A 25785-nucleotide genomic window follows, 5' to 3' on the forward strand; every position below is an offset into this window, starting at 1 on the left:
TTCCACACTTTATAAATGAAATAAAACCAGGTTTGCAAGCAGTTACAAATTGTGGGGGGCTGAGGGGGCAATCCCTGCCCAGGGTGCTGGGGGACTGGTGGGTTTGTGGAAAGGATCTTTGCCTGGACCTCTCATTGGATACTTGGAGAACTGGGGCTGGAAATAGAGTTGGACCTACCCAGGCTGCCTCCAATATAATTAATTCAGTCCCTCTGCCTGCCCCAGTACAATTAATTCAGGCCACCCCCCACCCCGTCATACAACTAATTTATGCCTCTCATCCCCTCACTGTAATCCACCCCCACATATCCCATACCAAACACAATACATTCAGGCCACCCTCCCATGTTACAATTAAGTTATCCCTCTACCTGAGTATCAATACAGTTATTTTACATCCCAACCCAGATACACAATACAGTTAACTTAAGTCTAGTTCTGCCTATCTGCAAAGCTCTTTTGCTGCTGCTGTGTCCTGAAGAGGTCACTAGTCCTGCTATTGCTGTTGGAATCCCAGTCCTCATTCCCCTTCCCTCTCCGGAGCAGAGTCAGGAATCCCACCTGCCTAGGATCGGACTTTGTTTTCCATGAGAGGGGGGAGAAAGCCTGAGGGAGCAGGTTGTGCTGCTGCACTTTTCAAAAGAAGTAATGGAGCCTCCTAGGCTGTGCAGCATCCAGCAGCATAGGCTTGAGTCACCATCCTCACCACTCTCCTGGCTAAAAGAAAAAAGTCTGCTCCTGCTCTTCCTCTCTCTGCTTCTTAGAAGGGTGGAAGGGATGAAGAAGAGGGAAAGAAAGGCTGAGGATGAGAATCTAAAGAGGATGAGGATGAGGATCTCTTGTTTTCCTCACCCCCGCCTGTCTGCTACTACTAGATCTTGTCTTGGAACACTGCCTTAGTTTGCAGGACAGGAAGGGATGATCTGCTGTAGAGTGGAATGTATCACACAATGCATTACACTTGAGGAGTGTCGTGGCATCTCAACTTGCACACCCTACTCAGGCAAAATTCCCATTCAGTGAAGTGAACATTTTGCCTAAATAAGGAGTGTAAGGTTAGGCCTTAATTTTGTTGTGTCATAGAGATGGGCAATTACAGAATCACCTGCATTTTTAAGGCCAAACTCTGCCTATGTACAGCTCCCACTTCTGCACTTGGAATCCCATGCACAAGTCTGAAGACAGAATATAGTTCTATAGAGAGTTTCTAGATTTATGTTATTTGGAATCTTTTTTTCTTTCCAGTCATGTCTCTGCTGTTGCTGCTACCGATCCAAAAGTCTAGTGACTTCAGTGCCAATGAATGGAACAAGCATTCAGTGGAAAAACCATGAACTAAATAACCACAATACAGATCGAAGCAGCCATAAGGACAGCATAAACTGAGACTGAAGGACACTGAGACCCTTCAGAATCCAGGAGGAAAAAATGTCACATGAAAGCTGTTTAAGAGGGAATCCACTGAGTGTTCCACAAAATATAATCCATTCAGACGTTCTTTGCCCTTCTACCTAATTTCAGAGGTGATTTAATGGATTGACTATAAATTTAAAGATCTGCAAATTCGGATTCTCTTGACAATGTTGCTGTTTCTGAAAATTACATTCACCTTCTTAATGAAAAATGAAAGAGTCTCTCAGTACTGTGCAGGATGTTTGCAATCTTTGACCTAAGCAGGAAATGTCCAGTGTGTACCTGGTACCCAGCCATCTTTTTACTTGATGGCCAATTAGAATTAGTCACCATGGGATTTTCAGAAGATGTTGAATGTGGAAGCTGTGAGGATATAGTTTATCTCTGTCTTTCTGCCACTTTTTAAAGGAAACATTTAACTGAGTGGTGAATATATTCTGTATAAAAGTCTGTTTAGCATGAATTTTAAAAGCTTTTATTTGGAAATGTGTCAGTCCACACCAGTATTTTATTTACTTAATTTTGCAAAATGAGACAATAAATTAGCTGGGAAGTTAGCATTTCACAATTCAAAGATAGGAATAGACCATCTAAAAATAGCACCAACATTAGGCACTTACAGCACAGACTGATACCAAAAGTAGGGTATTATAACGTGCTATTTATTCTAACTCTCTTTACAAAAAAATATATATTTTTCTATATCAGCAAAAGAGCAATCATTTTTAAAAGAAAATATTGAAGCACATTTATAATTAGCCAGTCATGTTTAGCTCTTAGGCCTGTTATTCTGCAGAGACTGTATCTGTTTTGGATTTAAGTTGAAGTGGAGCGCAGCAATATCAATGTAACACAGTAAAGTGTTACTAAAAGTGTCCAAAACTGTTCTCAGAAGATGATCACTGCTTACAAATTGTGGACCTGAAGTTACAGTCCATGTGAAGGCAAAACTCCTATTGGAGTCCATAGGAGTTGTGCATGCATATGGTGGGGGGGGGGGGGGTGTGAAGAGAGAGAGAGAGAGAGAGATGCTTACAAAGTTCAAACATTTAAAATGAGTTTGATGTTTTTATTGGGGTTATTAACTATATAAATGCAACTGACGATATAATGTATAGATGCTATTGCTCGCATACATGTAAATGTGTGACATAACTTTCTCTTTGTTATTGTCAACTTTTTGGTTACATGGCATGAAAATCATTGTCTGGCTGTTACATTTGCTGATTAGGTAGCATTTTACTAAATAGTGGAATGAAATATAGCACTATCATATACAATATACCTGCTGCAGAAATCTGCCATAAGATTTATAGCATCTGTTTTACCAGGTTGAAAGGTAATAGCAACAGCTACATAATGTAGTTCTTAACATCCAGTTGTGTTTCAAATGGAAGACATGAGCCTGCACATTATTTACAAAGTCAAAATATTAAGTGACTACAGTGACTTCCACTGCACAATTTCTCAAATGTTTACATGCACAGTGTATATTAAAAAACTGCTCCATAAATTACTTTATGTATTTTTGTGTGCTTTTGTCTTTATGGCATATATGCATGTATATATACACACACATATGAATGTGTGCTAATATATTAAAAACTTAAATATAATTTGACAATGCTCTGTAATGGTGCTCAAGAGCATGCTATTGAATGAGACCTCGCTGAATTTCTTTCAAAACAGCCTATCACCCAAACTGTATCAATAATCGGAGGGAACAAATCATGATAATTCTCTGAGAGTTTTGGCATAGTGGAGTTTCTCTGTACTCTGACATCACCAATGCCACAGTGACAGAATGCATTATGATGTGACACCATTCAACATGAATTGATGTATCTAGTAAACTCTGTTCTCTTGACCTATACTCCCTCATTTAGGGGTGTCTATCCTGCAGTGAGAGATCTGGTTGCCCCTTGTATAGACAGATCCATGCTAGCTCCAATTTAGCTAGTGTGGCCAACAATTGCAGTGAAGTATGGCAGAGTGGGCTCTACAAGCTTGTCCATCTCCCACTGTTTTCATTTTTACTGTAACTTTGTTACTGTATTATTTGATTCTCATAGCATTGTGGGATACAGTTTGTATGAGGACATGATACAAAATCAAACTCTATAGAATTATATACAAGCAAAGATTTCTGCTCAAATATTCTGAAATTTCCTCAAGGCACGACAAACATTTTCATTAGAAGACCCACTCAGGCTGCATACTAACATTGCCCTAATTCCTTCAAGGGAAGCTGCCATTCAAAACTTGGATCAGCAATTATCCCTAATTTACACTCCTCAGCCTGCCAAAGACTCAACAAGGGCAATTATCTTCAAAATGTGAGTGGGTGAAGCAGCATAAAAGGTTTATAAAAACAGAAACCACCACAACTACCACCCCCAAAATGTATAGAAAAAACATCATGGAATGTTTATAATGCTGATATAAAATAAACACAGAACAGTGTGGGCAAAGGGAAAGAAAACCAGATCTAAAATGTAGGTTACTTGCACTTTCTCTAAAGGAAGATGAAATAAAATGACCTCTGAGAGTTCATCTACAGTCAGCAAGACTCTATGCAGACGTGATTGCTGCCAAAATCAATTGCTTCTTGATTTACACTTCTGCAGTCTCATAGGTTACAGTAGCTACTGTTACTCTAAGGTTGTTGTTCTGTCTAAAAATACTGTTTCTAAATTCCAAATTCCTCTGGGTCTTTACATACGTTAAACTGTAGCTCTGTATTTTTTTCAGTTCAGTTCCATCTTTTACGTGCAACCAATGAAGTAAGGTAAAGATCATGATGCTCAGCTTTATGCCAGTACTGACACAAAATCATTGAGCTGGAAAAGCACTGTACATAATGATATGTAAAAGGATACACCAAGCATTTCACTTTGCTTCTAGAATTCCTACACTCTGTGCTGCCTCACCATATGTCTTTTAGAACTGAAGTCAGAAGTGTCAACAGGAGGATAGAGTTGGCCTGGGAGCAAATTGCTCCAGTTTGAAAAGGCTGCATATTGTTGCACTGTTGGAAATGCTGATTTAGAAGTAAAGCAAACTGCATACCCAGTGTCAGAACAGTGCCACTTTAGATTCATGGAAGTAACCTGAAAAGTTTGTTTCTGCACTTTATTCATTTCAGCAACGTGTACTGCAAGCCATTGCATGGTATTTGATTATGTTGTACTGCCTGTGCATCAACAGAATGTACAGTATATCACATCCCTCCTGCAATTGTTATCAAGAGCTGCAAATGTAACTCTCCTTGTCCCTTATATTCAAATGAAAGTATTGCATTACATGTATTCCTGCTAATACACAATTCAGCAAAACAGGTAAGAGTCTCTCTCTCTGTCTCAAATATTTTCTGCTCTTTAGTAATCTAAAAGTATTGTATAAATAGAATTGGCCTATGGTAATTCAATACATCTTGATATAAAATCAGAAAACAAAGCTGAAACCATGAAAGGGAAAAGCAGAGGGTGAGTTACTATTAGACTTAAGGCCAAATGTGTGTTTCATTGGAGTCCAGCTAACACCCAAAAAGAAATTAATATTTAAAAGATAAAATGGCATCTTTTAAAAATCCAAATGTTGGACTCCTGGAAGTGAATAGTTATGGCATCAGCCTGTTCCTCAATGACACATAATCCTTCAGCACTTACTAATATCCCACCTAACTTATATGGCTCATCCAACCTTAATATTGTTTCCTAAAATGTGGAAAAATATACACAAAGGTGAAAATAAATTTCTAGGACGTTATAAAATTTATTTGCTTTTCAGGGAATCAATTTCTAGTACACCTCTACCCCGATATAACGCTCCTCGGGAGCCAAAAAATTGTACCGTGTTATGGGTGAGACCGTGTTATATTGAACTTGCTTTGATACACCAGAGTGCACATCCCCCCGCCCCCCCCCCCCCGAGCACTGCTTTACCGTGTTATATCCGAATTCGTGTTATATCGGGTCATGTTATATCGAGGTAGAGGTGTATATTCAAATACTAATATCTACTATGTTAGAAGAAAGCTACCTATGTTAACTGCTACACATTATAGTTAAAAATTTGAAGGTCTCTACTGGAGCTATGCAAGTAACTGATCTTTCAGTTTGGTGGCCAAACCAGGAAAAAAATTGTTTTGGGTCAAACAAAACCTTTTGTTTAACTCCAAATGATACATTTCATTTTGTTCTCAGGTTTTTCACTTTTTTAAAAATAAAACTGCACTAAAATTCAAAACAAAAAGTTATTTCCAATCAACAAATAGAAACATTCAATTTTTGTCTCAACATTTTCAAACTTTTCATTTTTCTGGAATTTTTTAGGGTTTTTTTCCCTGCATTTTTTGGCATAATGTGGGGATGGGGAGTTGCACGAAAAATGTTGCCCAGCTCTAGTCTGCATACGCTTATGTAAACCTATACCACTACACAATCAACACACTTAATAATTCCAAAGCAGCTCAATTATCCAATTCTATTAATAAAGCTCAGTGAACACATGATATTCAGGAACCCTTGCACTCTATTCCTTTTGAAATCTTATACAATCATATTTATTAATTCTTTAATACAGATTTCAAAAGGAACAAGAGTCACTGGTTATGGCTCACATGCACAAGACTCTCCTGCCCTCTCATTACTCATTTCCAGGCCACTGACACCTCATATCTCATTTCCCAGATCCACCACTCCACCTTCTTATTTCAGGGCCTCTCTGACTCTTTTCTCACCACTCTACTCCCAAGCCCACCATACCTAGTGATTTCAGGTCACATAGGCTGCCCACCTACCCCAGGTCACCCCAAGGTGCTGAAGGAATTAGCTGAAGAAATCTTGGCGCCACTGGCAATAATATTTGCTAATGCATGGATGACAGAAGAGGTTCTGGAAGACTGGAGAAGGGCTAACATAGTGCCCATCTTTAAAAGGGGTGGAAAGGAGGAGCCAGTGAACTATAGATCAATCAGTCTGACCTCGATACCTGGGAAGCTACTAGAGCAATATATAAAACATTCAATTTACGAATACCTGGAGAATGAAGGTGTGATCACTACCAGCCAGCATGGATTTACTAGAACAAATCATGCCAAACCAGCTTGATTCCCTTCTTTCGCAGGGTAACTGGCTTGGAGGATAGGGGGAATGTGATGGACATAATATAGCTGGACTTTAGCAAGGCTTTTGACACAGTCCCACATGACATTCTAAGTAAGCTGGAGAAATGCGGGCTCAACAGAATTACCATTTAGTGGATACATAATTGGTTAAACAACTGCAAACAAAGAGTAGCTATGAATGGAATGATGTCAGCTTGCAAGGAGGTCTCAAGTGGGGTTCCACATGGATCTGTTCTGGGTCAGGTGTTGTTTAACATATTTATTAATTACCTGGATGTAGGAATGGAGAGCAGACTGATCACATTTGTAGCTAAAACAAAGTTGGGGAGTGGAGGAGTGCTGCCAAAACTTTGGAGGATCGAGCTAAAATTCAGAGGGATCTTGATACATTGGAGAACTGGGCTATAGACAATAAAATGAAATTCAGCAAAGACCAATGTAAGGTGCTACACTTAGGGAAGAAAAACCAAATGCACAAATGCAGGATGCAGGATAACTGGCTTGGAGCAGCGCTGCTGAGAAGGATCTGGGAGTTGTGGTGGATGACAATTTCAACATGAGTCAACAATGCAATTTTCTATTGCAAAAAAAGCAAATGCAATTTTAGGTTGCATTAACGGAGGCATAGCATGTAAGTCTCAGGAAGTGATAGTATCACTGTACTCAGCACTGATTAGGCCTCAGCTGGAGTACTGTGATCAATTTTGGTCACCAACGTACAGCAAGGATGTAACTAAACTGAAAAGGATCCAGAGGTGAGTGACAATGATGATCAAAGGGATGGAACGCAAACCATATGAGCAAAGGCTGAAGGAGCTGAGTATGTATAGTCTGGAAGATTAAAGGGGGACATGATAGAGATCATCAAATACTTGAAAGGCTGTCATAAAAAGATGGAGAAAAGTTATTCTCTCTTGCCACAGAGACCAACACAAGAGGGCATAATGGGTTCAAACTACAGCATAGCAGATTTAAATTAAATCTCAGGAAAAACTTCCTAACTGTAAGAACAGATACTATGTCAACCCTCAAAAAAAATATTTCTGATATGCACCCCATAAGACATACACACACACTCTTTTCTGAGTCCCCTAATAAAATCAGCAAACTTCACTCTGCTCTGCTCCCTATATTCACCAGGTCACAGGCTCCTCATTCCATCTTCCACCAGGTCACAAATTCCCCTGCTCCACCTTTCACCAGCCTTGCCAAGTTACAGGCCCCTAGTTGCTACCTCTTCTAAATCACAGCCTGGCAACCTCCTTGCTCCCTCTCCCTCAGCTTTCCCCAACTCGGTCCCCTGAGATGGGGTGTGCCAGCACTGAGACAGCAGAGCATCCTGATTTTGCCCCACAGAGAACTGGAAAGGCAGCATTGGAATTCTCAGCTCTGTTCTACACTTTCAATGGAGCCAGGAGCTTTCTTAAGCGCTAGACCTCCACCACCACCACCACCACCCTCCATCCTGCCATCACTCTCCCTCCCCTGATTGCACTCTGTGTTGATGTGCTGAAGGGACTAGAATTTCCCAACACTTCCTCCCCTAGCTCCAACTGTCCCCTGCTGCTTTCTCCATTGTGCTTCTGGAGGAAAGGGAGAAGAGAAAGGTATCTTCCACTAAGGGATTTTGTGCATTACTTTGCATTATTGGCATTTAATCTCATTGGCCATCCTATTGTCCATTCATCTAGCTTGGTTACATCACTCTGAATTTCCTCACAGGCCTCTCTGAATAAATTATCATTTGCAATTTTTGCTACATCACTGCTCACTCACTTTGCAGATTGTTAATAAATGTATAATGTACAGAACCTCAGGATATTGCTGTTAAACTTAGGTATGAAGAAAATTTATTATTTAATTCTACTCTTTGCTTTCTTTCTCTTAACCAGCTTTCAATCCACCATGAATACTTAAGTACTTTAGTAACCTTGTCAAAGGCCTTTTGGAAGCATAAATAAATTATGCTGACAGGTTCTCCTTTATCCACCATTTTACTGACATTTTCAAAGAATTCTAAGAGATTAGTGAAACACAATTTTCCTTTGCAATATCCATGCTGGTTAAACCATAGCATATCGCAATCTTCCAGTTGTTTTGTTATTTTTTTATTGTCATTTCAACCACTTTGCCAGGTACAGATGTAATGCTTACTGGCCTCTATATCCCTGGACTACCCCTAAAGCTTTTTTAAATATAGGTACAAAATTTGGTACCTTCCAATCTGGAACAGTAGCTCTTTTTAATGAGAGACTGCATTTGTTAGCAGCTCAGCTACTTCATACTTAAGCTCCTTCAGAACCTTTGGATATATGACATCTGGGCCTGGTGATATATTGCTTTTAAATTATCAATTTGTTCCAGAACCCTTTCTTCTCACACTTCTATCTCTGAGAATACCTCATCGTAATAACCAGGAAAGACCAAGTGCCCTTGTAATTTCCCTCTTAGTTAATGCTTTTTGCAATTTATGCTCCTGTTTATTGGCTTCACTAAGGTCAGCTTTCCGAATTTTGACCATTTTCTGTTTGGTTCAAACAGCCTCTTGAGCCTTGTCATTTAGCCATATTGCTTCAGTCCTTCCCTTCCTAGTACCCTTTTACTTCAGCAGTATGCATGTCTTCTGAGACTCCATTATTTATTTATTTAGTTAAATGATAACCATTCCACCTATAAGGACTTTAGTTCTTTTACTTTTTACTTTAGGACCTTTTTGACTAAACTTTACATTTTATGGAAATCTCCCTTTCTAAAGTTTAGTGTCCCTGTGTCACTTGTTAGCAGATATTTAGAGTTTTTCTTTATGCTCCACTCTTGGAGTCATGTGATAATAATGGAACCTAAACTTTAATTTTTTTTAAAAGGTAAGTTTCTAGGCTTTTAGGCTGTGGGGGAAAAAGCCCTGAAAAATGTGACCCTTAAAGGCTCAAAGCCCAGAAGGCAAATGAAAGCATCCAAAATACATTTTTTTAAATAATGTTAAGCCATCTTGTGATTTTGGGGGATTGACTCATGATTTCTGAATACTTGGGCTTGACAATTCTGAATGTAAGACATGGGGTGATCCTGGAACTGTGGGAAAGAGAATGGGAATCTTCTATATAGGCTTAAAACAAAGTTTTGGAAGGAGAGTATGTTTTAAACAACAATATCCCAGGAGATCCAATGATCTTCAGAGTACAGGACTTCAAGCTTATTAGGAGGTTAAGTAATCTTCAAAAGCAACTTTTGCTGAGAGCATCAGTAGCTGCTGAAAGAATTATTATAAGGAATTGGAAGTTGGTAAGCAAGCTAAACATTGTAAGAAATACTATGAAATAAGTGATTATGTAGACCTGCAAAAGGAGGAAAACTGAGGATTTGGGAAAATATGGTGACCATTGAATCTTTATGTGTCCTCAGATAGAGAGATCATATGTTGCTAGTAGTTTCTCACAATTATTATAATTTCTTATGATATTGTATCTATACCTCTACAGGCCATATATTACTTTGCACTGGTTATCTTTTTAAGGTATTTTAGGGGGTTTCCAGAGTTCACTTCCCCATTATTTTGGGAAGGAAAGGATTTGCTACATATACCAATCTCAGATAGGAAAAAAATTGGACCCCTTAAATATTTTTCTTTCTTCTAACCCAACCTCAATAAATCTGAGCAAGCAAATATCCAATTGCCTAGTTTCCTGCTCCAGACTTCCCACCACATGACCTGCAGTCCTGTGTTTTCTCTTAACTGTATTGGATTGTAAGAGACTGAGTCCTACTCTGTTTTGTAAAGTGTTACATATATTTTAAATGATTTAAAATACATAATTTTTTTTAAAAACATAGTAATATCACATATTTTTTCTGAGCATTCAGTTAATGTATCAGTGTTATGTCCAGGGCTTCTTAAATTAGTCATAGGAAGCCAAAGAGAAAAGGGAAAGAAGGAATTACACCTTTGAATTGCATTCTGTTAGAATAAAGTACAGGTAGAGTCAGTTACCTAAGATTTGAATAGAGAGAAACGCAACACTATTATGCTCTACCAAAGCAGCTTTTAAACTGGGATTCTTTGATATTTTTACTAAGGTTTCCCCTAGGAGTTCAGAATCAAGCCCTGCAATTTGGATATCTACAGTAAGTTATCAACATTGTCAAACTTCAGTCAGTGAAATGAATATTTCACTTGTGAATTTCCCTAAATAATTAAAACTACCAAACCTTTGGTCTAATGACAAAAATTAGGACCAGGCATTTGGTCAAATGACTGAAGTTACTCACTGAATAAAACCGCTAGAGGACTAAACAGTAAAATCCAGTGCATACTGTCAGGAGAATGTCATCCAGTAACTGCAAGTGCCATGTGGTTTAGTATCACTAGGTCACAGAATGACCAATATGTTCCTGTCCAGTCTGGCACCCAGTAAGTCCATGCAGTAATGTATGATAGGGTTACTTTTTCATTTGTGCTGACTGTGTGCTGCCCATACAAGTGACCTAGAGGAATAGCTTCCTTTCAGCTCCACACTACCATATTGTTGCAATAGCTGTTACATATCACTAGTAGCCCAGAGACAATCCTCATTAATAGTCCAAGCAACTTGGAAAACTCTGGCCATCTAAGGTAACTTATGGCTACAGAGTCCATAATTTTCCACATCCTGGAACTGTGCAGAAGGCATAGGAAAGATACTGTACTTTTAAACCCTTTATTTTAGAATAAAGTTAATTAGGAAACAGATTTCTGTATTCACTAACTGATAGCCCCACATGGATTAAAATTAAATTTACAAAAATCAGGGCGATATTTGTGTCCTTGAAGTGGAGTACTGGGCAAAGTTGGCAAATAAGCAGCTTTACAACTGCATGTGCAAGTTCAGTGGCAACTACGGTTAGAGGAATGCACAACTTTGCCACAGTGGGCTACCTATGACCTCTTTAAGCATAAAATCATTGTGCAGTGAACAGAAAATACCGGGATCCAATAATGAAGGTATAACTCACAATCTTCATTTTGAAATTAAAAGTTCTGATACCCTACTATATAAACAACTCAAATTTGGTTAACCCCAAAACTTTTTTTTTAAATCAGTTCAGCAATTGGGAACTCACCGTATAGAGCACTGGTGGAAATATCCCATTTTATTACAATTCACTAGACATAGAGGGAACCAAGGTTTAAGCTCTTGTAAATATTAAGACATATGCAGAAAGAGACCTCCTCCGGTACAGCGCCTCTGAACAAAGTTCATGTCATTTCTTGTTTAGTTTGGTTTTAAATAGTTACAAAAATATCAATAAAGCATCCATCTTTGTGATCTGTGGAATATTGCAATGTAGAAGCACTGATAAATCACATGACCAGAAAAGTGACATATTGCTAGGATCAGTTTTAAATAGAAAAGTAATGTATGACTCTGGGGGGGGACAGATGAATACTACTGGAAGGGGAAATTTACTGATTTCTTCCGGGAAAAGTAACTACTGCCCTGCCAACATCATTTTTCCCAATTCAGACAGGATTAAAAAATTAGATTAGACTTTTATATGGACAATGAGAACATCCACAGTTAAATTTGCTAATATAAAAAATAAGGGATATAAATCCTCATGCTTCAGGACATAAGCCAACTGTTAACTTCCTGTGATTAGGAAGAAATTTCCCCTATGGACAAGCTGTTCCATAAGTGTCCAGTACAGGATTCTTCTACTTTCCTCTGAAGCATCTAATATTCGCCATTGTCAGAGACAGGATACTGAACAGTGTGGACCACTATTCTGATGGTAGTTCCTGTATTCTGATCCTTTTGTGACTTGTCATTAGAACTGGTCAAATATTATTTTCAAATGTATTATTCAACTAACGTTGTCTTTCTTGTATATGATAAATTATCTAATTAATAACTTTAACAGTATTCAACCAGTCCCCATATCTAACTCACCTTTACCACAGTGGAAACACAATGGTTCCAATGCCAAGGAGTCCTTCCCCTCAGAGGAAGATGCTTGCTTTGCCCCTTTTTGTGAACATTTGCGCAAATGAGATTTTCTTTGCACAGTTGTTTAGGGAGTGGTTATTCTTCAAACAAATACCTGTATTCACATAAAAAACAAGCTGTTTGTGCCTGAACTAAGGTATTACCTGTTCTGTTTATTTAAAAAGTATCAGTTATTCAGTCAGAGGGCAGGAACAATGCTATGTGACTTAAATGACCAGTCACATACCACAAATAGTAATTAGTTTATGTGAACAGTTCATAGACAGACAAAAGTCTAAACTTTGTTCACATAAGCTTTTGCTAAGCAAGGGAAAATAGTGAATACATGCATAAAAATCAGTCTCTCTCAACAATTCACAAGACAAAAAAAAATGACTACAATCCTAAGGTAACTTATTCACAATTAATAGTTTGATCACTGCTAGCTAATATGTAAAAGATGATTATCAACAGGGCCGGCTCTACATATTCGGCCGCCCAAGCAGTTATGCGCGGGAGACGCCCCGGAGCCCCGGGAGCAGCGGACCTTCCGCTGGCTTGACTGGTGAGGGTCCGCTAGTCGTGCGGCTCGGCTGGACCTCCCGCAGCTGCGGACGGTTGGCTGGTCCGGCGGCTCCGGTTGAGCTGCCGCAGTCATGCCTGTGGCAGGTCCGGTCATCCCGGGGCTCCGGTGGACCTCCCGCAGGCATGACTGCGGCAGGTCCGCCGGCCCAATCTGCCGCCCCTGACAACAACTGCCGCCCCACGCGCGTGCTTGTCGCGCTGGGGTCTGGAGCCGGCCCTGATTATCAACAATGTATTTAGTACAAAACCCAGCTGAACAATGATCGGACCCATTTCCAAGACTTCCAAACTTTTTGGGCCATAAATGGCCTTACATAGTATATCAACTCTATCCTAGTTTTGTGTTGCATAACTAATTTATTTTTTCCAGATAGGGGACATATTACATTTTTTAATCTTTTCTATTTTGAAATGATCAGCAAAGAAAACATAAAAATGTCAGCGGGATTCTGCCAATCTAACTGCATTTGTTCAAGATATTTTCATTTTCCTACACAAAGAGCAGCATGCAACCACACTGAATGACATAATTAGCCACATGAGAGATGGAGGGGGGAAGCATGCTGCACCCCTTAAAAGAGTGTGATAGATTTCTCTCCAAAGTCTGCATTATCATGAAGCTCCAGGGGGCACTGTAGCATAAGCATATTTATATTCCTCAGGTAAAGGGTGTGGGCCTGATCCTGGAACCCTTACTCACATGAGTAGCCCTTACTTATGCAAATCATTGCATAAACATCAGTAGGACTAGTCGTGTGAATAAGGATTGCAAGATCAGCCTTTAGTATTTGCTGTTGCAGGGGCTATAACCTGCTCTGTTCCTGAAGCACTTGATACACACAAGAAAAAAAAAAGCATCTCAGTGGGGTTTTATCCTGTTTTACCCTTTCAGTTCTGTTCATATAGACCTGACCTCTAGGACTGGCATCCTTTCAGTTTACACAGCACTCTCTGAAAGTTTCATCTTCTGTGGCCGATTATATATTTAGCTGTTCCAACGATGTGTTATGTAGGCTTTGGGAAAATACAGTTTACACTAACTAAACATTGCATGAGAACTGAAATGTAAAGTCATTCCCACTCTGCAGCTTTTACCATGTGTAAGTGATCTCATAAACCTTGCTTTGTACGCAAGGAAAATTGTCAAGTGGGGAAAGAATTATGCCATGGAGAAAATGGTGCTTTCTATGAATTAACCAAACTGACACACTTCTTACCATATGCCACAGAGTTCTGCTATATACTTTTACATAATCCTTGGAATAAAAAGGGCCTCAGATAAGAACAGAATGCAAAGCAATGCTTCAATTGCTAGTTAATAAACTGCTTTTCTCAATTCATTCTCCCAGTTGAATACAAATAGTTATTTTAATTGATTATCTGTTTATCTTCTATTTGAAAATATAATTTTAGATCTGCCCTGTGCATTGCTTTGCAACTATACTGCCATACAGTGTTTCCTACAATTGGTTAATATCTGCTAGATTGGTAAGGAGTAATTTATTTACTGTGGGTTTCAGGAGAAAATGGGAAGACCTAAATAAACAAACAATGCTGCTCAGGAACAATACTGAACTCACCAGGGACTTTACAAAATGTATTCCAAGTGCTGCTTTGGTTAAAAAAATTGAAATACAAATAATAATAAAATCTCTTTCTTTTTGTCTGAATAGTCTATATGCAGCAGGATAGGTGACAAGCGCTGCATTAAATTCAAACTCCTCGTCCTCAAGGCTTTCCCCCAGATTACAACTTGTCTCTTACGTCTCCCATCACCATCTCATTCTACCTGGGATTCATACCAAACCTGTCAGTGTGATATATCTCAGCTCCTGCAGGGGCCTCAAACTCCACTAATTCCATGTCCTCTCACACTCTTCATTTTCTGTCCCACAGGCACTTCCATGCTGTCTCCCATGGCTGAAATGGATCCCCTGATCCTACACATCCAAACAGTCTCCTCCTTCAAATCCCTCCTCAAAACTCTTTCCATTTTCTGTCCAACAATAATGCCTGCCATTGAAATTCTCAAGTTGCATCAAATTATGCCCCTGCCTTCCCTTTTGTCCCCCAGCCCCCCATCCCGAAACACCCTCTGCTACGACTGGCACAGAGCTCTTATCTTAATTCTACATCAACCAGGGAGGGCCCAGAGCAGGGGTTATTCTTGGGTGGCTTAAGAAGTCTTAGCGAATTTGGGGTTCATGTCTTTCTTTCCTCTGTAAAGCATCATATCATAGAATCATAGAAATGTAAGGCTGGAAGGGGCCTCAAGAGGTTCCCCAGTCTAGCCCCTTACGCTGAGGCAGAACAAAGTATACCTCTTAGACCATCCCTAACAGATGTTTGTCTAGCATGTTCTTAAGAACCTCCAATGAAGTTTAACTACCCTTATAGTGGCTGTGCTGTGCATATTCTCAGTTTCTAGTGCTGCTGATCTGGCACCTTTCACAAGCAAAAAAGAGGGGTGGGAATATGAAGGATTGAATAAAAACACTGAAATAAATCAATGAAAGTGGGATTATTTTAGCATCATAGAAGAGATTAGACCTAGAGAAACATGGGCAGAAAATAAAAGGGATTAATTTGGGGAAATGTACACTAATACATTTGGGGGAAAATTGAGTTGCTTTATAATGAAAGCTAGGACGCATGTGAAATAGACCTACTGTTGACAGTGAACAGCAAATAACTTATGAGATTGTAATGTGATATGGCAGCAAAAAGACAAATGTAATTTTGAGCTGCATGTGCAGAGACATCATGTCTTGGGGCAGGAATTTAATATATGATTGCAGTGTGATGGTATGTAAAATAATGCATTCAGATCCCTATACTGCAGTACCAGACAAACTGGAAGATACAAAGAGAAGAGCAACATATTTTTTAAGGAAGCTGAAGGGATTGATTTATGCAAAAAGATTAAAAGCACTGAATATGTTATAACTTAGATAAGTAATGACTAATGGAGGCAACAGTCTCCCAAATACAGGGCCGCCCAGAGGATTCAGGGGACCTGGGGTCTTCGGCTGCGGGGGGCCCCCGCTGCTGAATTGCCACCGAAGACCCAGCACTTTGACGGTGCGTCCCGGGGCGGAAGGACCCCCCGCCACTGAATTGCCGCCAAAGACCAGGTGCGGAAGAAGCTCTGGGGGCCCAGGCCCTGCAAGAGTTTTCCGGGGCCCCCAGAGAGAGTGAAGGACCCCTCTCCAGGGGCCCCGAAAACTCTCATGGGGGCCCCTGCAGGGCCCGGGGCAAATTGCCCCACTTGCCCCCCCCCCGGGCGGCCCTGCCCAAATACAACAGTCCACAAATATTTGAAGGGTGTAAATACCAAAAAGGGACAGGAATTATTTAGGACAATAAAGAGAATATAAGTAGGATCAATGAAATTAAATTAAGAAAAGGAAATTTTTGGCTTATTATGAAGAAAACTTTGTGACAGTGGTATGTATTAGGCTGTTGCGCTTATATGCATACATTTTCTTTAAAACTGTACGACGAAGCCAAGCAGGAGAGGCAGGGGCAGTTCCAGGCCCCAGCACGCCAAGCGCGTGCTTGGGGCGGCAAACCGCGGGGGGCGCTCTGCCGGTGCTGCGAGGGCGGCAGGCAGGCTGCCACCAGCTGCTTGCCTGCGGAGGGTCTGCTGGTCCCATGGCAGCCTGCCTGCGGTGCTTGGGGCGGCAAAATTCCTAGAGCCGCCCCTGAGGAGAGGGGCTGGTTAATTTCTAGACCAGGGGTCTGCAACCTTTCAGAAGTGGTGTGCCGAGTCTTCATTTATTCACTCTAATTTAAGGTTTTAAGTGCCAGTAATACATTTTAACGTTTTTAGAAGGTCTCTCTCTATAAGTCTATATTATATAACTAAACTATTGTTGTATGTAAAAGTAAATAAGGTTTTTAAAATGTTTAAGAAGCTTCATTTAAAATTACATTAAAATGCAGAACCTCCCAGCCCGGTGGCCAGGACCCACGCAGTGTGAGTGCCACTGAAAATCAGCTCGCGTGCCGCCTTCGGTACACATGCCATAGGTTGCCTACCCCTGATCTAGACAGAAGTTCTACAATGAATCAGAGACACTGCATAGATTTAGAGATAAAATGGTTTTTCCTTGCTTTAATAAAGATTTTTGGTCATAGTGAGAAGAAAGAAACTTTCTGTGATTCTTCAGCATTGTTGAATGGAATCAGTGGAATAGTCTCCCAAGGGAAGTAATGGAAGTCCCATTAGTTTGGCCATGTTTGGCCTGAGGGGTTGGTTGGTTTGTTTGTTTTAAAGGAAACCCATGGCCAGTGTGGAAAAATGTGTGCTCAGTTTTATACCCAATTTACATGTACGGTTATCACAACTGTCAGAGCCAGTCCCAGGTGTTTTGTCACTGAGGGCAGAAAATGTTTTTGGCACCATAACTTCACATATCCAAAAGGTACAAGCAACATTTTTTAAAAAGAGCCAGGATATTTGGCGCCCCCAACTGTTGGTGACCAGGGCAGCAGCCCTGATCACCCACCTCAAAGGCCAGCCACGATGGTTGAGAATTAAGTGTCCAATTAGGCAGTTGAGTATGTGATCCCTTGATTTGCACACTCAGTCATGATAACAGAGAAATGTAAGTGTACAACATTTCAGAAAGCGATAGACAAGCTAATCTCCTAATAGGTCTTTTCAATTTATAACTTTTGTGATTCATGAAAAAATTAGGTGAAAGAATAAAACAAGACAGTTGTGACGGGGCAAGGCCAGATGGCTATAGAAAAGTAATGGGAGATAGATATATTAGCCCCAGGTTAAACAAATCCCTGGTACCAGGATAAGTAAATGGCAGCTGCTCCAGGTCAATTAAGACACCTGGTGCCAATTAAGATCTTTCCAGAAGGCAGTGAGGATTGCTAGGTTGATTGGGACAGGCTGAAACTAGTTTAAAAGCTTCTCAGTTAGGAGCTGTGAGAAGTTGTGCTGTTGGAGAGACTGAGCTGTAGACACCATACTAGGTACAAGGAAGGAGGCCCTGAGGTAAGGGTGAAGTGGAGCTTGAGGAAGTAGGGGCTGCTGTGAGGAAGTAGCCCAGGGAATTGTATGTGTCCTGTTCCTAAAAGGTCAGCTACCATAGCTGATACTATTAGGGTCCCTGCGCTGGAGCCTGGAGTAGAGGGTGGGCCTGGGCTCCCTCCCTTTGCCCCCTGATTAATCACTGAGACTGGGAGACAACAGAGACTGTGCAAGGGAGGATAACTTCTCCTCACCTCCCTTGCTGGCTTATGATGAAAATGGCTCAGAAGACTGTGACCCTTCTCTCTAGAGAGAGAGAAGGGTTAAGGGGAGGATCACAGTGGGCCTCTGAGGCTAGCAAAATCTATCAGGAAACGCAGGACCCACGGAGACAAGGACAGAGCTTTGTCACACAGTACAGATAAGATGAGTTCTTTAAGACCTGATCATCTGTACATAAAGATAAACATGCCTCCATGCCAGGACAAGTGAGTCATTGGATTAAGTACTGCCATAATTATATTTTACTATGGAGCAATCTAACTTGTCCACTCCAGTTTTTTAGTACAACTAAGTTTCTCATTTGAGAACTGACAGTATGCTCATTTGAGATGAATCTTTCCCATCTATCAAGTTATGACTTGTGCCATCACCACTAACCAGCAAAAGATCCATGGGTCTGAACAAGGATTATCTGTAAATTAGATGTTGAACCACTCCCTGGATTTATACGGGGAGTAGGTTCCACTACAAAAGATCCCTCTGTGTTAAATGTGTGCCTTGCCTTTTTAATTATATTATTTAACAGGAGGTGATTTGGGGATCTGAGGGAGATCTCAATGTACTCTGCTAACTAACTATGCTGAAGGCAGTCAGTAAATAGCTTCAGTTACTGCAAAACATGTGGGAAATTGCTGGGAAGTAAAAGCATTAGTTATTTTCTGTCTTTTTTTTCTCTCTCTCTAAAATAGACATAGGATTATATATTCCATTGGCCAAGAACTGTAAACAAATCAATATATATAAATAGATATTTTTTCTAATTCCACTTTTAAAAGTACTCAAAATGCTCTGTGAAGATACTGTTCGAGAGAGTGCCTCTACACCATTCTAATGTGAAGTGTATATGATGAATCACAGTGAAAATTTACTGAAAGAATTTATTGACTTTATCCTCCTCTAGATTAAGTTTACACAATTGATATGGAATATCCAGGACTCCTCCTGCTAACAGAACTGGTGCAATTATGCTGGTAACTGTTATCTGTTGAATAATATGTAAGTGTTATACTGTACCTTCAAGAGTTAAATTATATTCACGCCTAACTAACCATTTTCTCTCTTCCTCATCCCTTCAAGAACAAAAATCAATTTTTTTAAATATTTGTATTTTATGCAGTTAAGGCCTAATCTTGCTCCACTGAAGTAGATGGAACGTGGTCCATTGACTTCAATTCAACAGGAGCAGTATCAAATTCTTACTTCTGTAGGTTACTGTAGTGGGGCGGATTGCCCCACTCCCTGTGAGAGGGGGCTGCGGCAGGCCAGGGCGCCTGCACAGACAGTGAGCCAATCAGAGAGGGGCTTATTGTGAGCCAATCAGGGCCCAGTTTAGAGCCAGCCAATCAAGGCCAGGCTCAGGCATATAAAAAGGCTGCCCAGAGCAGGAGCAGTCAGCCTGTCCCAGGCCTTTGACAGGGGAAGGTCAGTCTCCAAGGGAGGAGACTAGCACCGCGGACAGCGCAGTGCTGGCCAGGCTCAGGGAGGCTAGGGAGCTTGAACCTGTAGGCTGCAGGCCCTGAAGGGAAGGGCCTAGCGGGTGCAAGGGGCCGTAGGGGAAGCGGCCCAGGGAAACAGACAGCCGAAGGGGAGAGAAGGACAGTGAGGCTGATGCCAGAGGGTCCCTGGGCTGGGACCCAGAGTAGAGGGTGGGGGCCTGGGTCCCCCCCTTCACTCCTTGCAGTGCACCTAGCCATTGGCTGTAGGGAGTGGCCATCTTGCTACGCCAGATCCCTGACAAAAAGGGATTGGACTCAAAGGGCGGTTGAACATAGTGACTGAGGTTTGGGACTGCTGAGCACTGACCCCCGGAAGGGGGCGCAGATGGACTAAGGAGCACTGCCGGAGGGCAGTGGCCTTGAAGAGGACGCCGCCGAGCACGCAGCAACGCGGGTCCAGAAACAACAACAGAGGACCGAACAATGGACGGGACTCCACCAGGAGGAGGCGCTCCACTGGAAAGAGCTAATTCCCAGAGTCACCAGCAGGAGGCGCTGCTGGGGTGAGTCCTGAACCCGTTACAGTTACTTAATGGATCATCTCCAAGGTAGGAATGGCAAGCGTTTCAGTCTAACACACTCACCCACCATATCTGATTTAGTTATAGCTGATGTAACAGCTGTAAACTTATGTTCATCTGCATTCAACATCTTTAGCCATCAGCCTGGTATTGCAAAAGGCACTGTTGCTTTGAGGGTTACTAAGTGATGGCAAAATCAACAGAATTAAGAAATAAGACACAAGTGCAATAAAAGCCTTTCCTGTTAGATGTCCTGAGCAAAAATTTGCTGGATCACCATATTTTAATGAGCGTGCCATTTCCTCTGATAAACCAGATCTTTGGGAGAGAATATATGTAACCCACTCTTCAGACTTCACTACCCAGCCTTTAACTCCACTGAATTCTAGCTGATACATTCATTCTTCCTTTCCAATATGATTGACAGGGATTTTTTAGTCTCTTTATTAGCCCACCAATCAGTTATGTGGCTCAACTCTTAAACTGAACACGCCTAGTCTTGTGGTTACAGTCCTGGGCTAAGATTCAGGAGAACTGGGTTCAATTGCTGGATCTGCCACAGAATTCCTATGTCACATTTGGTAAGCCATTTAGGTCCTGATTCTGTTCTGCACCACTCAAAGATTACTGCAGCAGCTCAAAGATCCATGGACTGCTCTAACTTAGGGCCAGAGAGTCTTTGAAGAGGCACCTATGGATCACTGTCCTAGATTAGCTGGAATGTAAAGCAGTCCTGGCATACTCCAGGCTGGAAGAATTTCCCAAGAGCTGATTAAACTGACTTTGAAGCATCTTTGCAGCAGCTAATCCACTGTAAAGTGGCTCAGAATTGGCTTAATTTTTCTCTGCTTCACTTCCCCATCAATAAAATGGTGATAAATTAATGTTTGAGAGATGCTCTGATACTATGGTGATGGAGAGCCATATAAGTAGCTAGACATACAGTTTAATGTAATTTTTAGTTACATGTTCACAGTATATTTCACGTTTCACTGCTAGGGATGCTGGGAATTTAGTGCGAATCATAGAAGCTGGCTCAATCTCTTTTGCTTATTATTCCTCTGGAATTACTTGCTGCCTCCAACTCATGGCCTTCAGGCACTCATGCCATGAGGAGCCAGATTTCTGTTCTGATGCAGCAGTAATGCTGACACCATTACAGTCTGTGGTTCTGTTTTCTATCACAGTCACATGGAAGGAGTCAAGAAAGTAATCTTAAAAGACCCACAGGAAAATACCTGCAGACTTTATACTGGTATTTGGCTGCACTATAACTATAGTTATGATGACTATAATGAATATTTGGTCATTCTTTCCATTACATTTTTTGGAGAGGAGTATAAGGGTGTTTAAGGTATTTGCATCAGCCAGCAAGTTAACATGTGGCTTCAGACATCAAATCCTCAACAGTTACAATGACTGACTCCAAACATTCTTTGATGTATTAGTTTTCAGGCCAAAATTCCTTAGTAATTATCATCCTCCAGTAACTGTAAACAGAGCAGCAGCATCTTTGACGTCCACCTCAACAAATACAAAACACAGGATGATGAAATCTGGGTATTTAGCCTCTCATTCAAGGGACAGGATTTTCAACAATGTAGCAATCTTTTTTTTGCCCTGTGGCTCTAGCTCTGGACTTGAATTTAAGACCTATTGAACTGATCCAGATGGGAGGGTGCTACACAGATAATATTTTTGTACATATTAATCAGTGTAAATGCACTGGGAGTGGGATGAAGAGCCTGAAGAGTGGAAACTGGAACTGGCTAGGTGACTTGAATCAGACTGGGACGAGGAGCCAGGAATGAGGGAAGAGAAAGGAATGGGACAGGGATAAAGCAGAAGGGCTCAAGCATAAGAGAAACAGGCAAGAGTCTGGGCCCACTAGAATCTGAAACAGAACATAAGATTTCTCAGTCTTGCCATTCTGCCACTGTCAGCAAATATTTGTGAAACCCACTGGCAAAGTTAATATGTCAGCCCCCTTAGCACTGGTCCATATAGAGGATGACAACCTACTACTATAACAAGTTACTCCATTAGCTCAAGTGGCAGAGGTCTGCAGGGTAGACTTAAAGGCTTCAACCCAGCTGTTGAACCATGGGGTATCACTAAGCTGCCACAGGATAGAATTTTAGTTTTTCAGGCTGCTTTTTTAAAATTGCTACAAAATTACTAAACACATGACATGTTAAAAGAACAATATTAAGGTTGCAAAGTCAAGCCCTCAAAAATTAGGAATTGCCACAATTAAGGTTGCTTGTGTAACTTTCATTTGGCCCCCTTGTGTGTATGTATTATGATACTTAATTACATGATCATACTCTTATTTTCCCAGGACCCTCATTCGGTGCACAGGGTGCACCTGCTCTGGGGGTGACTCATGGTTGTGTAATAAAGGAGGCTGTTGCATGTGGAACCCTGGTTTCATTTGTTCCAGAAGCTGGAAGTTGTGTAGTGAATGAGGCATGAGATTACTGAAAGAGAAAGGAGGGTCTCATGGATAAGGCAATTGAATGCTGCTTGAAGAAGTGGCGTCAATCCCTGCCTCTGTCCTAGAGTTCCTGTGTGATGCCTGGTCACTAATTGTTTGTTCCTCTGTTTCTCAGTGCCTGACTTGAGACCCTAGGGTTTGATTTGCGGAAGTGCAATTGAAGTCAATAGAAGCTGTGCTTTGAACATGTAAGTGTTGTTTAATGCTAAATACTCTTAAAATCCAATCCTAATGGTCTCTCACAGGGCACCCAAATGAGTGGATAATTTTACCTTAATCTCTGCTCCTTTGCTTCCCATCTGCAAATTTGGGATAATATGATCCATTCATCTCACAGGAGTGTTGAGAAGATAAACTAATCAATGGTTGTGAAGCACTCTGATACCATACTGATGAATGCCATAAAAAAGAAAATGAATAATTCTGTCTTCAGAACAGGTTTCAAATGCTCAATGTGTGGCCTCATGGCTTATTTACTGTACAACAAGGAGAAAACAAAATATTGAATAACTAATCCTTAAATGAACACTGCCCATCACTGAATGATGCAGCAGTCATATGGAAGAAACAGTAGGCGATCACGTAATTAAAGATTTATAGTAATGCAAACACACACAAGAGCCAAATTAAGGCTACACACTCAACCTTAATACAAGTATTGAGTGACTGACTCTGCAGCTTTAAGAATGTTCTTTTTAAATCATTTTTGTGTATAATCCCTGTTTAAATTGTCTTAATTAGGCATCCAAATTAACACGTCCAGCTAAACTGGACATTTCACACCTCTAGAAGCTGAGCTTTCTGGCTCCTTGCAGACTCAGATATCACAGCATCGTGTCACATTCAGTTTACATTTGGAAGGATTTCTTCACAACCACTGTGGCTATCATCTCATTTTTTTCCTAAGTGAAAGATTAGATTCTTCAAAATTAATATTAAAGATCTGGTCCTGTTCACCACCACATTCCAGCTCAATCTGACTGCTGTGCAGCACACAGACTCAACTATTTTTTGAGGCAGCTAATGGTCATGCACGCAAGAATTAATTTAAAAATCTGTATTTTTTTCTTCAAAACTACAAAGGCACAACTTCACTGAGGAATATCAAATGTGAATTGTGTCCAAGATTGGGTTTTTGTTTTTTGTAGTATTGGCAAGCAAAAATGTCTTTCTTTTTTTTAAAGCTGAAGCAGTACATTTTGTCCTTTGACAATAACAGCAACTATAGCTGAATGGTTTTCCTCAAACTTTCCCAAAAAAATCATTTGTGGGCTGAAAGAAGCATAGAAAGTTTTGACTGCAAAGCATAATTTCTCAAATGTATGAACAAATGAAATAGGACTTTACAATGGAAGTGAGTAATCTTTAGGCGAGTGATGCACTCTTAACTCTCTACATTTTATTTAAATGCTATTTTATACTTTGAGAATCAAACTCAATGGAAGCTTTGCCTGAGTAAAGTAGTGCAGAATCAGACTCTTAGAATTTGAGCCAATTTCTCTTTTCAGATACTGCACCAGCATATCTCAGAGCTGAATTTAGCTTTTTAGCTGTGACATTCACTACTACAAATGCCAAAAGGCCAAATTCTGTTTTCAGTTACAGGTGAACAACTTCCAGTGAAATCAGTAGGGACTGCACTCAGGGAACTGACAGTGCTGGTTCAGACAATGCTGTCAAACCATCACAGCAGTGGGCTCCTGGGTCACGAGGGTATGAAAGCAGGAGAGACAAGTTGAAATGTTAATGTTCAATATTCCTTTCCCAATTGTGTGGGGTGTAGAATACAAGCCGTGGCACATTGGCTGAGAACTTAAATTGCCCCTTCATAACTGGCTGGGAGCACATCACAGCAACTTCCCTCAAACTATTTAAAAGGAAATTTCCATCCACTGTTACCCTAACTCTCAGCTACCATAAACATACATACACGCCACATTCCTTGCCACTCCACTGTGGGCTTGAACAGCTCCCTCCTTCAGATGGAATATAAATTTGACCCAAGTTTATGGGTGCAAATGAAATTATACATAAATAGCCTGATTTTTCAAACATGCTGATCACAGATTATTCTCCAGGAAAGTTATTGGGTACTGAGCACTTTTGAAAACCTAGTCATAAATCTTAAGACCCATAGCAAGTGGCCCAGCTAAATGCAAGGAGACTGAGACTTGCTTGAACTAGCCTTGGTAACTTAGAGCAGAATTTGGCCCATAGTATTTATACCATTTCCTCTTTTGTTTGAAGATGAGTTGAAATATTTGTAACTACATAGTACTTTAACGCTCAAAGGCTTTTAGTACTTGGTAAAATCAAACCATGTTTTTGATTAGAATAAATGTCTCTTTATTAAAAAGGATGGACAGATACAATTGCTGATACTATGTACATAAATGCAAAAAAAATCTTCAGCTTGAGCGAGAAAAGTACTGAACCAGTACAAGACATGGATATTTATTTTCTTGTATTTATAAGAAAACCAAGAAAGATCCTGGAGTTCATTTGAAGGCTAATTCCTGTAATTTAGGTATTTTGAAACAATATATTTCTCTTTGGGAAATGTACTACCCTGTTGTCCAGCACTCAAAGTTTACTAGAGTTTTGTGGGAAAAGAGCTGTTTGGCAGCGTCCCAGTCCATAAGGATCTGAGAATGATGTGCCAGAAAGACTCAGGAGGCCCAAAAAGCCACTTTAAAATATTGAAGTTTTCTTTTTCAGGGGCCCAGTTCAGGGGTTTCAATCTGTTTCATAGATTTCTCTACACTGCAGCACAAAAGCTAACAATTTGCTACTTCAAAAGGAGGATTTTGTTTTTATTTGTTTTCGTGGTTTCTGAAACTTTTTTCCAGTAATAGCTATTCATTTGAAATGTATTTAGCAAGAATGTCTTCCAGTCACGATTGCTTATAC

General features: G+C 40.6%; 1 protein-coding gene across 1 annotated transcript in view; it reads left to right on the forward strand.

Moving 5' to 3' along the window:
• The window catches only part of EDNRA (endothelin receptor type A), a 41630-nt gene extending 37442 nt beyond the window's left edge, over positions 1–4188 (forward strand). The window contains exon 8 of the mRNA XM_039540454.1: positions 1246–4188. Coding sequence (XP_039396388.1) covers positions 1246–1386 — 141 coding nt within the window. The 3' untranslated portion in view covers positions 1387–4188. The remainder of the gene's footprint in view (positions 1–1245) is intronic.
• The last annotated feature ends 21597 nt before the right edge of the window (positions 4189–25785 follow it).

The sequence above is a fragment of the Mauremys reevesii genome, linkage group 5, assembly GCF_016161935.1.
Source record: "Mauremys reevesii isolate NIE-2019 linkage group 5, ASM1616193v1, whole genome shotgun sequence".
NCBI classification, from domain to species: domain Eukaryota; kingdom Metazoa; phylum Chordata; order Testudines; family Geoemydidae; genus Mauremys; species Mauremys reevesii.